The following is a 14,746-nucleotide window of genomic DNA, read 5'->3' as shown; positions in this document are numbered from 1 at the left end:
TTCTATAATGTGGGCTTATAGAAAGCCTTATGGGAGGAAGGCCACTTAAAATCCCGATGTGATTAAAGACTACATACAAAATGTTTTTACTGTGGTAAAAAACACATAAATTTACCCTCTTAAAAATTTTTAAGTGTACATTTCAGTATTAACTATGTGCGTATTGTCACATAATAACTGTCTAGGCCTCTTTGATCTTACATGACTGTAGGTAACTTTATACTTAATGACAGCTCCCTGTTTCCTTCTCCCTCAGTCTCTGCCAACCACCATTGTACTTTCTACATCTAAAAATTTGAGTACTTTAGGTATCTTTTGCAAGAAGAACCAAACAGTATTTTGTTGTTTGGTGATTGTTTTATTCCGCTTAGCATAATGTCCTCGAGGTTCATCCATATTGTAGCATATTATAGGATTTCCTTCTTTTTTAACGTTGAATAATATTCCATTGTATATACATACACCATTTTCTTTATACATTCATCAATTCATGGACATTTAGGTTGCTTCCATGTCTTGGGTATTGTAAATAATGCTGCATTGAGCATTTGTGTGCAAATATCTCTTTGAGATCCTGCTTTCAGCTCTTTTGGATATATACCCAGAAGTGGGATTGCTAGATCATATGATAGTTCTATTTTTCATTTTATGAGGAATCTTCCATACTGTTTCCATAGCAGCTGCACTGTTTCACAGTCCCACCAATAGTGCACAAGGGTTCTGATTTCTCCACATCCTCACCAACAGTTGGCCTTTTCTTTTTTCATCTCCCTTTCCCTCTCCCTCCCCTTCCCTTTCCCCTTCCTCTTTTCTTTTCCTTTCCTGTGGCTTTTTTTTTTTTTTTAAAGATTTTATTTATTTATTTGACAGAGAGAGATTACAAGTAGGCAGAGAGGCAGGCAGAGAGAGAGAGGGAAGCAGACTCCCTGCTGAGCAGAGAGCCCGATGCGGGGCTCGATCCCAGGACCCCGAGATCATGACCCGAGCCGAAGACAGCGGCTTAACCCACTGAGCCACCCAGGCGCCCCTCCTGTGGCTTTCTTAATTGGTGTGAAGTGATATGCCATTGTGCTTTTGATTTGCATTTCCCTGATGAATAGTGATGTTGCAGATCTTGTCATATGATTGTTGTCCATTTGTGTTATCTTTGGAGAAATGTCTACTCGAGTCTCTTGACCATTTTAAAATTGGTCTACTTGTTACTGAGTTGTAGGAATTCTTTATGTATTCCGGACATTAATGCCTTACTCGGTATATGGTGTGTAAATATTTTCTCCTGTTCTGTAGGTTGCCTTTTCACCTTGTTGATTGTTTTCTTTTGTTGTGCAGAAGCTTTTTCATTTGATGGACTCCCACCTATTTTTGCCTTTCTTGCTTGTGCTTATAGTGTCATATCCAAGAAATTATTACCCATTCCAAGGTTATGAAGCTTTTCCTCTTATATTTTCTTCTAAGAGTTCTGTAGTTTCAGGTATTAAGTGTAGGTTTTTAATTTATTTGGAGTTAACTTTTATATATGGTGTAAGTATCCAACTTCATTCTTTTATATGTGGATATTTCCATTTCCCTGGCAACATTTATGAAGAGACTGTCATTACCTATTGTGCAGTCTTGGCACCCTTGTAAAGGATCATTTGACTAACCATATACAATGATTAGTTTCTGGGCTCTCTGCTTTATTACATCGGCTTATATGTCTGTCTTTATGCCAGTATTATACTATCTTTAGGTTTCTGATATGTTTTGAAATCTGGAAGTGTGAGGCTTCTAGCTTTATTCCTCTTTCTTAAGATTGTTTTGGATATTTGGTTTCTTTGAGATTTCGTATATGTTTTAGGATGTGTGTTGTAGGATTGAGTGAATGAATAAAATATATTGAGGATTTTGTGAACCAGGTTTCTTACTATTAGAGAAGGGAGTTACAAATGGAAAAAGGGAAGGTTAGAATGAATTTTATGGTGTTGAGATGGATTTAGAGTTATTAATAAGAATTGATGGTTTTTAATATAGATGTAGGTATATGCATGTAAATATTTATTTTCATATTTATATGCTTTTATCCAATGAAAGGACTTAGAAGAAAGATACCCCAATAGCACTGAGCACTCCTGATTTTAAGAACTTGGTTTCTAAATACCATTTTCTGCTAAGAGGAACCAGGGCCTTAGAGAAATGTCTAATTCTAGTGGTGGAACAGGGAACATACCTGGAACATCTTAGACCAAAAAATAATTACTGCTCAAAATGATGGGAATAACAAAAGGATATAAGAACCAGTTTGATTTGGCCTAATTGGTCAAATTTGGGGTAATAGGACCATCAAAATAAGTAAAGATAGTAACAGTAGCCATGGAATAAAATAAAAATCAATAGGTCTATATTGATACAAATAAATAATTGGAGGAGAAAGGGATGCTTTTTAAAAAAAAAATTATTTTATTTATTTATTTGACAGAGAGATCACAAGTAGGCAGAGACGCAGGCAGAGAGAGAGAGGGGAAAGCAGGCTCCCTGCAGAGCAGAGAGCCCTATGCAGGGCTCAGTCCCAGGACCCTGGGATCATGACCTGAGCCGAAGGCAGAGGCTTAACCCATTGAGCCACCCAGGCACCCTGGGATGCTTTTCTTATAATAGAAAAACCAACTCATAAATATAGAAGGAATGATGGAGTTATAAAATCAACATTTTGGGAGTGCCCAGGTGGCTCAGTTGGTTAAGCATCTGCCTTCAGCTTAGGTCATTATCCCAGGGTCCTGGGATCAAGCCCCACATCAGGCTCCCTGCTCGGTGGGGAGCCTACTTCTCCCTCTCCTCGCTGTTCATGCTCGCTTTATCTCTGTCTCTCTCTCAAATAAATAATAAATAAAATTTTTAAAAAATATGTAAAATCAGGGATGCCTGGGTGGCTCAGTTGGTTGGACGACTGCCTTTGGCTCAGGTCATGACCCTGGAGTCCCGGGATCGAGTCCCACATCGGGCTCCCGGCTCCGCGGGAGTCTGCTTCTCTCTCTGACCTTCTCCTCGCTCATGCTCTCTCTCACTGTCTCTCTCAAATAAATAAATAAAATCTTTAAAAAAAATATGTAAAATAACATTTTGTAGCCATTATAATAATAATTGATTCAGCCAAGAGTGATCAATGGATTCTGAAACTAATAGATGAAAGTTTAATGAAATATGTAACAGTTACATCATCTCAAAAGCATTCACCCATAAAGTATCTATTAATTAAATAAAGGGAAGAATAGTAACTCTGCAGTGGATTACTTTAGCAGACACTATCTTAACCAAATAATCAAAGTTACTATCACGAGTAATGGGGCTGATGCTTCCTAGTACTGTGTTTCAAGAAAACATTACTTCTATGGTACTCCTGCCAAAATGCATAACCTGGATCTAATTATGAGGAATATGAGTAAGCCAAAATTAAGGAACATTCTACAGTATAATTAGTCTGTACCATAATGTCAAGGTAATAAAAGAGAAAGGTTGAGAATTGTTCCAGATTAAAGGATAGTAGAGAGATGTGACAAGTAAGTGTAATGTGTGATTCTGTGTCAGGTCTCAGATCAGGAACAAAGGAGGAAAAACTATAAAGGGCATTATTTTTTTTTTTTTAAGATTTTATTTATTTGACAGAGAGAAATCACAAGTAAGCAGAGAGGCAGGCAGAGAGAGAGGAGGAAGCAGGCTCCCCGCTGAGCAGTAAGCCCGATGTGGGGCTCGAACCCAGGACCTGGGATCATGACCTGAGCCGAAGGCAGTGGCTTAATCCACTGAGCCACCCAGGCGCCCCTATAAAGGGCATTATTGAGAGATAGTAGGCTAAGTTGGAATATGGGTTGTGGATTATATAATAATTTGTATCAATTTTTAATTTTCGGATTTTGATAAACGTACTGTGGTTATATAAGAGTAAAATCCTTGTTCTTAGGAAATACATCTCAGCAATTTTTGGAATTAATCCTACCGATAGAGGATTAGACATATGTACTAAGGTGAAAATACTGAATTAGTCTTGCTGTGAATAGTTGCTATGATTAGTAGCAAAACTTTGGAAACAAAGTTGCTTAAATAAATTATGGCACAGACATATAGTGAAAATCTATGCAGCCCTTTAAAATTATGTTGTAGGACTATATTTACATAGAAAGATGTTTCTGTTTATCTTAGTGAAGGTTTTTTTGTTGTTGCATGAAACAGTCTAGCTCAGGCTACCTTAAATAGCTGGGGTAAATCACAGAAGCCAAGGAACAGTGGAGAAATCCCTAGAAAAGGAGAGATAGCTTTGGGGGTCTCAACCTTGAAGTTCAAGAACCTTTCTTCTTTGTAGGTCATTATCATTAAAATGACTCAGTTCTAGGATCTGTGTTTTCTTGATTCAGTTTAAATTCCCCCCTACTCCAGTAAAAGGATCTGATTGGTCCAGCTTTTATAAGGGGCACCTTTACATAGCACAGACAGGCTTCTAAGGATAGCTTGCATGTCCGCTGACTGGACCCATTCCTGAGAAGATTTCTTGTGAACTGGGAAGCTACTTCAGTTGTTACCTACCTTAATAGGATTTTGCAGAAATGTAGAGTGTATTTTATGGTGAGAGTGGAGAATCAAGAGTTCTGTCTGGATATGTTAATTTTGAGACTCCTATTAACATAGGAGTTAAGGGAGAACTGAATTTTCTTGTGGCCAAAGTGGCAAACAAGTACCATCAGCCCTTACATTCTTTTACATTCTTTTCTAGATCAGAATCAGCTCTTCTGTTTTCTGTGGTATAGAACTGAGGGGTCTCAACCCCTTTCAGATAGTTGAGCAGATCGTAAGCTTCTTTTCCTGAAAAATAATGAGTGTCCTCTAGGTACCTGCACAACACTCATTCCATTCAGGGGTAGGATTCCCTGCCTGGCATGGGTGCGTGTTAGACTCCTTTACCCTTGCCCCACCCCTGCCCCCCATCTCCATTAACGCCTTTTTCGGTGTCTGAAGCAGTCACCTAATCATTCTGGGCTTCTTTTTCCTTCTCTATAAAGTTACGCTTGGCTGGGGCACGTGGGTGGCTCAGTGGTTTGAGCCTCTTCCTTCAGCTCGGGTCGTGTTCTCAGGGTCCTGGGGTCGAGCCCCGCATCGGGCTCTCTGCTCAGCGGGTAGCCTGCTTCCATGTCTCTCTCTGCCTGCTTGTGCTCTCTCTCTCTCTGTCAAATAAATAAATAAAATCTTTAAAAAAAAATTATTTAAAAAGTTACGCTTGGGGGCCCCTGGGTGGCTCAGTGGGTTAAGCCGCTGCCTTCGGCTCAGGTCATGATCCCAGGTCCTGGGTTCGAGCCCCACGTCGGGCTTTCTGCTCAGCAGGGAGCCTGCTTCCTCCTCTCTCTCTGCCTCCTCTCTGCTTACTTGTGATTTCTCTCTGTCAAATAAATAAATAAAAAATCTTTAAAAAAAAAAAAAAAGTTACGCTTGGCTTCTTCTTTTGTCTCCTCTTTTTCATTTTTATTTTAATTGTTACAACACAAATTATAGGTAAAAATCACCTAAACATCCCATTTGCAACAATTACAATGATGATAGTTCAGCTCACAGAAGAAAACACCTTAAGAACCAGGAGCTAATAAATGCAAATGTTTAATCTTTCAGATATCCATACAGAAGCAGTTCAAGCCGCACTGGCAAAGCATAAAGAACAGAAAATGGCTCTGCCCATGCCAACCAAAAGGCGGTCCACATTCGTCCAGTCTCCTGCAGATGCCTGCACACCTCCTGGTAGGTTTATCAGAACCTTTCTCTTTGACAGTTACTCCTTTGATGTTCCTGAAATTAGCTTGGCTTTTTCTATTCTGAGGTAGGAGCTGGAACTTTGCTCATCATCCAAGGTGTATAAGATCCAAGGTGTACACATTGAACGTGGCAGCTTTCAATTGTCATGTTGTAAATGACATACAAAAAGAGGCCTTAAGATTAAAGCTATTTTTTTTTAATGTCCTTCTGAATTTCCAGCATTTCCTTGATGAAACCCCCGAACTCATGTAGTCGTAAATAAACACAGGCCAAAGCTTAGGGTCTAAAAAAATTCCTTCTGTTGTTTAATAGCTATTTTTGTTGACATCTAAAATATGACCCATAGTCATACATTTCTTTAACATATTTGCATTCCTGTATCAGATATTTTGTTTCTATAGAGTAAGTGCACTTGGGACAAAGTTTTATGTGTCATTAAAGATGTGAGCAGTCATGCAGTTTTAATAGATCTGAAAAACATATATAAGTGTGTTTGTGTATGTGTTAATCTATTTTATATACATTTATATATTTTTTAAGAATCCACTTTTTATAAAATGGGTTCACGAGGTCAGCGAGAATTAAGTGGCTCCATTCCATTCTCATTCCCCAGGCTTGGAATCTCTACCCCTAAAGTAAATTTAGGATTTTTAACTTGCTATTTGAGAAGCAAATGGAACAACTTTAAGTTGTCTTGTCTATTTAGAATCTTTCCCAAAGTTCCTAAAAACCTTAAAAATTTTAATGAAATCTCAGACAAGATCTCCACGTAGGCCTCTGAGACTAAACATAATAACTCTATTTCAGAGCCTCAGTATCGTTTCTGTCTACTATCATGGTACTGATAATGAAATCTTTAGGGAAAAAAATTTTTCCCTGGAGTTTTGGTCTGAAGGACTTACCATATCTTTGGGGAGAAGGTCACATTCTCATGATTGACTTTGATTCATAGCTGTCAAGTTGAGCTATTTCCATGGATCCTGTTCCCTGGTCTGGGTTCATATTAATAGTTTTCTCCTAGATTTTGGCTAACTTCTCCGAACATTTGGGTGTGCTGTGGGCTCATTAACTGTGTGTGCTTTTTTTTTTTCCTTTACATCTGTGGTGTCAATATGTTTGAAAGAGAAATAGCTTTGTGGCTTCAAGTGTTTCTCAAAATGTAACACGGGATACCTCTAGCAGACCTTCACAATAAGACATTTTGTGTCTGTAATGGTGCGTACTTCCAGCCCATTCATTCAAAATCTTGGACGGTTTCCCTTCCACATCAGTATAGCACCAATTGGGTCCTGGTGGACAAAGGGGGCTCTCAGAGTAGTAGCTCTTCCTTGTTGGCGGATTCTGCTGCAGTGCAGCTGGGGGGTCAGTTGTAATAAATGGCAAAGGGTAGGGAGCAACGTGATGTGCAGTTCTTAGAAACAATCCTCTCCATGGCTGTATTAAAGATCCGCAGTTTCAAGTAAATAGTCTGCTCTCATGGCCTCGAGTTAAATGTGAGAGTGCAGCAAAGGATCTTGAGAATGCTCGGAAGGAATGGAAACCTTTTTTTATCCTTTTACAAAAGTCACTGCCTGAGGGGAATTTACCAACTCCAGAAACAAGTCATGGCTATTCATTGCTGAATGAGACCACAGTCCTTTGGCATTCACTACAGTCCTCTGGATCTCTAAACAGTAACGTTGTACTCTGTCTGCAGCCTTAAAGATGTGGCATTATGTTCTGGATCACCTTATGCGTCTTAATAATTTCATGATTATTAAGATACGGTCCTTTCTCCTAAGACCTTTATTCAGCAGAGCAGAGTAAGAAAAAGGTTTCCTATCCATTTAGCTCCATCCAGATCCAGGTTTCTCCAAATAGCTTACAAGAAACTTTAACATACTGTCAGGGACCTGAATGTTGTCAAAAAGAGGAGGAATTCTCCCAGCATGAAGAAACGTTGAGCACATCCCCCAGAGGGAACTCTCACATGGCCCCCACATGGCCCCCACATGGTGCTAGGTCTTGATGCTGTCATTCTGCAGTTACGCACATGCCTGTGTCTAGCGTGAGGCAGTGTGGAAGAACTGTATCATAAGGCACCCATCAGCTCTGTTCATTTTAGGGAATGGAATTTGCTGTCCCCGTGTCAGGATCTCTCCTGAGCTTCTGAGAGCCACTGCTGAGAGACTGGGCAGTCTTCTTTTCCTATTGCAATTTAATCTGACATCACTGTCTCCCTCTAACCCAGGGACGGCAGGTAGGGTTCATTCATCTCGCATATTTACTCTGATAGCCCCTGAAACACTGAAGGTCAGAAGAATGTTGAGCCGCCTTCAGGGTTGGGGAGGAGGAAGAGGAAGGACATTAATTATTGCTGTTTATAGGTGGTTAAAAAAAAAAAAAAGTTCTGGGCAACTATGAAAATGACCTTGCCATGGCACTCTTTCTAGAATAGTTGTACTACCCTTGCAGAGCAAAACTGGCCTCAGATTTCATAGGGATTTAGTCGGGTCGCCCTTGGGGTGCTGTCTGAGTGGTCGCGCTGCACCTCGCGCTGTCCCCGTGCGAGCCTGGTGCCTGGGATACCTGCAGGAGTGCACTAGCCGCCCGGCTTCTTCAGGAGGCATCCACCACATAACTGTTGGAATTGCTGAACCGGTGAAATTTTAGTTCTCTTTTGGGAAGGATTTAATAAAAGGATTTAGGAAGTAGAATATGCCATACATTTTGGCTGTAGTCTTAGTATTATATGGAATGGAAAATACGACAAATAGTTGGTTGGGAAATAATTGGCTTTTGTTCATCTATCATTCACAAATAATAAAATGTCAGTCAACCTAAGATTTGCTTATTGGTATGTACACTGATTTCTGTTATGGACTGGAAAATTTAAGTTCTCCAAGTTGGTAGCAAACTACGTTCTTTAAGTGCCTGTGGCCTTTTTCAGAGTCTTTTTTAGCCTGCTTGAATTACTGCCATCCAGTTCCCTTTATGTGCTGAAATCATTTACTGATGTCGTGAGGCAATTACCTCAGCTCTTTCTTTGTAGGGGTTCTTTGTGTACTGCTGTTTCTCATTCATACGGGTAAACACAATGCAGAAAATGCAGCATACATTGTTTTCCCCTCTTAATTTTTTCTCCACCCTTGTGGACTTACCCTGTGCTGCATTCTGAGGGTACTTCGATGACCAAATAGACCACAGAATGACCCCAGAACACAGTGAGCTATTTCAGCTGGCTTGAGTAGAATGAATTTAGACATCTGTCCCACATAGGGCCCTTCTTGAAAGTGACTACAGTAGTAATTCATGGGACCAGACAAGGAGAAATTTACCTCTCTGCATTTCTATATAAGATAGCAATGCCCATGAACAGATTTAGGATATTGTTATATACTTCTAACATACTTTAATAATGCCTTGTAAGAATTGCGGCACTTTACGGTATGTAAGGGACTTCCATGTGGCTTCCACAATGGCTGCCCTGCCTCATTTGTTCCTTATAGGCACTCTGTGACATAGAAAGGCAGAGTCCTTTAGCGACGAAGAGACAAACAGGTTCATAGTCACTAAGGGATTCGCCTCAGGTCAGACAGCACAAATACATATCAGACTCAAGTCTTCTTGATTTTGTTTTTTTACTCTACCAGAGTGTCATGTTTGGGAGATTATTTTTTACTTAATTGATACTCATGGGTCCTTGGTACCAGAATGGGTATTATTTTAAGCAAATTGAATAGCTGCTGCCTTCTGAGAGCTTATAGCCCCAAACATATTCTAGTTAGTTAATTTAAACTTAAAAGAGAACACTTGTGTGAATTAACAGCTTAGGGAGTTTTCCCCAAACATTCCAATTTTATTCAAAACTGCAAAATAAACAGAATTGGCAAATCAGACCCCTATAAAATGTGTTCTAATTAGTAGACTTGGATCATGTTAATAGCATACTTTAATTTTTGGTATGGGTTATGAGCAGTGGTCTGCAGTTACTTGGGAGAGCAGTGAATATTCAGTATTCTTTAAGCCAAAGCACAATAAAATCCCACTCTGTCAGACTGAATTTGTTTATTTCAGTGGCCTATTATAAAATTTAAGGCTTCCAGTAAAACTAATTTCATAGTTACCATTTTTTGAGTCCCCTCTGTGTACTAGTCTAAGGGCTAAGTGCTTAGCATATATTTTTCATTTTCTTTTTCTTGACGGTCCTCTGTCCCATTTTACAAATGAGAAAACAGGTTTAGAGAAGCCCAGTAACTTGCCCAGACTTCTTTTTCTAGCTGTTTAGTCAATTAGATAATCTGAAAATTCTCACCTAGAACAGGGAAAAGAAAACTTCCCTTTAGAAATGCTAGATAGGGGGCGCCTGGGTGGCTCAGTGGGTTAAGCCGCTGCCTTCGGCTCAGGTCATGATCTCAGGTTCCTGGGATCGAGTCCCGCATCGGGCTCTCTGCTTAGCGGGGAGCCTGCTTCCCTCTCTCTCTCTCTCTCTCTGCCTGCCTCTCTGCCTACTTGTGAACTCTGTCTGTCAAATAAATTAATAAAATCTTTAAAAAAAAAAAGAAATGCTAGATAGACTATAACCAGTTTCCTTTTAAATACATATAGGAACAAGAGCGAGAGAGAACAGTCACTAAACATCAGAGTACTGAGATGGTGCTCATTTTCCCTGTCCTGGGAAGCAGGGAGGCAGGAAACGGGCCTAAATTTAATTACTATAAGGATAGAAAAGATAAAACCTTGAACCTATATAAGAGGTTAGAGGTTGGGGGTGCCTGGCTGGCTCAGTCTGTAGAGCATGTGACTCTTGATTTGGGTTTGTGAGTTCGAGCCCCACGTTGGATGTAGAGCTTACTTAAAAAATAATAATAACAGCAAGGTTGGAGGTTGGAATTGAGATCCCTAGAGGGGCTTAACATCTTCATCAGAAGAGCGAACTAGAAAAACTTAACATGCCAGCAAAAGATGTTGTCAAGAAGGCTTGCCTTGTGCCTGACCTTGGGATAATGGGGACTCAGATCTTCCCTAAGAATTTGAGGTCAAGCAGGTTCAAGGTTTGAGTTTCACTATACTGCCTGGTAAGAACTAACTAACATTAAAAAATGGTCTTTGGGCTGATGATAACCTTGGGACACAAATAGTTTCTTCAAGGATACAACCTCAACCCAAGAACTTAGGATTCTCAGAGATAAAGATCCACTGAATTTTGTGAGCAAACAGTCCAAAAATAGAATAGAAAAAGGACAACAACAGCAAACAGCAAAATTAGACCCTTAAGAACTGATTTGCCCAAGAGCCCTCAGTGGCAGAGCTAAGATCAGAATTCAGAGCAGTCTGACCTAAAAAGCCCATTCTCTAAACCACTTGGCATATTGCCTCTCCTTCTACCATAGTGTCAAGTAAATATTTTGTAGTAAATCTGGAGCTCTAGCAGTTGCTGCATGTTAGATCAAACTTTTCAAATAGGCAATAAGTTTGTTTTTTTTTTTAATCTCTTTTCTTACCTTAATATAGTTGACCCATGAACAACACAATTTGAACTTCGTGGGTCCACTTTTATGTGGATTTTTTTTTAATAGTACAGTACTGTAAAGGTATTTCTCTTCCTTATGATTTTCCTTTTTTTAAAGATTTTGAGAGAGAGAGAGCAAGAGAGAGAGAGAGCATGAGAGGGGGGAGGGTCAGAAGGAAAAGCAGGCTCCCCACTGAGCAGGGAGCCCGAAGTGGGACTCAGTCCTGGGACTCCGGGATCATGACGTGAGCCGAAGGCAGTCGCTTAACCAACTGAGGAACCCAGGCATGGAGCCCTCCTTATGATTTTCTTAATAACATTTTCTTTTCTCTAGCTTACTTTAAGAATACAGTATACAATACATGTAACATATGAAACATATGTTGACTGTTTATATTACCAGGAAGGCTTCTGGTCGGCCGTAAGCTATTAGTTAAGTTTTGGGTGAGTCAAAGTTTTACATGGACTTTCCACCATGATGGGGCCAGTGCCTCTAACACCTGTGTTTGTTCAAAGGACAACAGTATTATTTGTAATGTTAATTGATTTTGTGAACTGTTTTTTCATAGACATGGGGAAATACCCAGAAAAAACGTGTTTGGTGATCCCTTGTAGATAGAGTGACCCTGGAGTAATTATTATTATTTTTTTAAAGATTTATTTATTTATTTGACAGAGAGATAGAGAGCACAAGTAGGCAGAGCAGCAGGCAGAGGGAGAGGGAGAAGCAGGCTCTCCACTGAGCAGGGAGCCCAATGTGGGGCTCGATCTCAGGACCCCGGGATCACGACCTGAGCCGAAGGCAACCACCTAACCAACTGAGCCACCCAGGCGCCCCTGGAGTAATTATTGACAGGGAGTACCCCTTCTCTCAGAAGGGTTCCAGTTTGGGCATTCATGGTCAGGCAATTCATGCCAGTCAGAAGCCATTCACTAACTGTCCTAGTGATTGTTTCCTTTCCTTGTTCTTTGAAGCTCCTATTTCTTGGGCTAGCTTATGTGGTATATTTTGTTAGGATAAGATCTTTCTTTCAGTGAATCTTGACCTAGCTACTATTCTAAGCTGATGTCTAGGCCTGATTTTGGCATCAGCTATCAGAACCCCGTGGCAGGCACTGTCTTTCCAGGAGTGTGTCCAGCTTGCACAGTATCCCTCAAGTTGTGTAGACTGACTGAGATGTTACCATCCTCTCACCAAGGTGCCATTTTCACCCCCACAAATCTTTTAAAATCAGTTCTTCTTACAGTTTATTGAATTATAATCCATGTACAATAAATACACTTAAAGTGTATTTTTTGCTAAGTTTTGACATAGCAAAACTGCGAAACCATCACCACAATTAAGAAAATGAACCTTGGGACGCCTGGGTGGCTCAGTTGGTTAAGCAGCTGCCTTCGGCTCAGGTCATGATCCCAGCGTCCTGGGATCGAGTCCCACATCGGGCTCCTTGCTTGGCAGCGAGCCTGCTTCTCCCTCTGCCTCTGCCTGCCACTCTGTCTGCCTGTGCTCACTCTCACTTCTCTCTCTATGACAAATAAATAAATAAAATCTTAAAAAAAAAAAAAAAAGAAAAGAAAATGAACCTTATCCATCATCCCCCCCACCCAGAAAATTTCCTCATAATCCCTTTGTAATCCTACTTCTCTTCCTCCCAATTATCTGTTTTCTGTCACTGTACATTGGTTTGTATTTTCTAGGATTTCATATAAATAGAATCATACTTTGTTGTACTTTTTTAGGGCAGGGAGAGGTCTGTCATATTTCACTCAGCATAATTGTTTCGAGATTCATCCATGTCGTGTATATCATAGCTTCATTCCTCTTTATTGCTAAATAGTAGTCTGTCACACGATTTGTTTATCCTTTCAGTTCTTGATGCACATTTGGGTACTTTCCAGTTTTTACCTGTTACAAATAAAGCTGCTGTGAACATTCATGTACAAGTCCTTCTATATTTTCCTTTCTCTTGGGTAGATACTGAGGAGTGGATTGGATAGATTATTCTGTTAGTAGGTAGAGTGGGTAGGTGTTTAAACATTTAAAATAAACATTTTTCGGGGCACCTGGGTGGCTCAGTGGGTTAAGCCACTGCCTTCGGCTCAGGTCATGATCCCAGGTCCTGGGTTCAAGCCCCACATCGGGCTTTCTGCTCAGCAGGGAGCCTGCTTCCTCCTCTCTCTCTGCCTGCCTCTCTGCCTACTTGTGATTTCTCTCTGTCAAATAAATAAATAAAATCTTTAAAAAAAAAATTTTTTTTTAGGGGCACCTGGGTGGCTCAGTGGGTTGAGCCTCTGCCTTTGGCTCCAGTCGTGATCCCGGGGTCCTAGGATGGAGCCCCACATCAGACTCCCTGCTCACTGGGGAGTCTGCTTCTCCCTCTCCCTCTGCCTGCTCTGCCTACTTGTGCACTCTCCCTGTCATATAAATAAATAAAATCTTTTTTTAAAAAAGTGTTTTCTGTTCTGTTACAATAAGAGTAGAGTTTAGGCAAGGAACTTGAGTTGTGATGGTAAGAAGAGTTAGGAGTTCATGTTCAGCCGGAGCAGAATCAGTGGGAAAATAATTTTATTTCTATTAAACCTTGCCTAGATTTCTACTAATCCACAGCAGTTTCCTGGGTGATAGCTACTTAACAAACCCAAAAACTACCAAATAAACCTATAAATATTGAAGGGACCCGTTTTTATTTCTAAAAAGATACGGTCCCTGAGTGGTGCTTACATTTTGTGTGATCTTACTACGTGATCTGCTGGAAGCTTTGCATAGCCAGTTCGTGCCTGTGAGCTAACATAGTTTGGGGAGGAGAAGGGGAACTAAGGTTACTGCCCAACTGCTATGTACTGGCACTGCTGGGGGTGCCTTCTGGACATCGTCTCATTTCATGGCCTCCTGCTACAGTTAGCACAAAGACCCTTAGCGGCCCAGTGCTGTCCACTTGTCCAGGCTCATCCTGTGCTTCGATTAGTCCCATTTCTTTCAGATCTTCAAATGTGCCTTGTTTTCTCTCCCCTCCCAGCTTCCTCACATGCTGTTCCCTCTCCCTGACTCTTTGCCCCCCCTCCTCACGTCCCCAGCCCTCAGAACCAGTAGTTACTTACCCTTGCAGCCTGCCTGGGTTTAGGGCTCACTTCCTTAAGTTCCTGCACTGTAAAATTCTAAGTCCTATTAGAATAGGGACACATCTTCCTTGTTCACCATTTTATTCCTGCCAACTAGTATAGCGCTTAGTGGTATTTGTTGAAGGGATGAACAAGCAGACCTTCTCAGATCGTTTTATCCCCAAGTCACATAGCTTGTGAGGGGTGGGCCCCAGAGTTCAAATGGAAGACAGACACCAAGGCCATGTTTTTCCCACTAAGCCGGCCTACAGTTGTAGTCACTAAACTCTCAGGAGGAATGGCAGGCAAGCAAGGTAATTGAATTGAAACAATACACCTAATTACATAATTGATCCAATATAGAAACATAGTGAAGCCAATTTTCCA

General features: G+C 40.7%; 1 protein-coding gene across 3 annotated transcripts in view; it reads left to right on the top strand.

Moving 5' to 3' along the window:
- The window catches only part of DIP2B (disco interacting protein 2 homolog B), a 234,832-nt gene that overhangs the window by 147,939 nt on the left and 72,147 nt on the right, over nucleotides 1–14,746 (top strand). For all 3 annotated transcript variants that reach the window (XM_047740190.1, XM_047740189.1, XM_047740192.1), the window contains exon 4: nucleotides 5,629–5,754. In XM_047740190.1, coding sequence (XP_047596146.1) covers nucleotides 5,629–5,754 — 126 coding nt within the window. The remainder of the gene's footprint in view (nucleotides 1–5,628; nucleotides 5,755–14,746) is intronic.

The sequence above is a fragment of the Lutra lutra genome, chromosome 8 (genome assembly GCF_902655055.1).
Source record: "Lutra lutra chromosome 8, mLutLut1.2, whole genome shotgun sequence".
Lineage (NCBI taxonomy): Eukaryota > Metazoa > Chordata > Mammalia > Carnivora > Mustelidae > Lutra > Lutra lutra.
The sequence above is the reverse complement of the archived record's forward strand: the minus strand, read 5'-3'. Positions and strand labels throughout refer to the sequence as shown.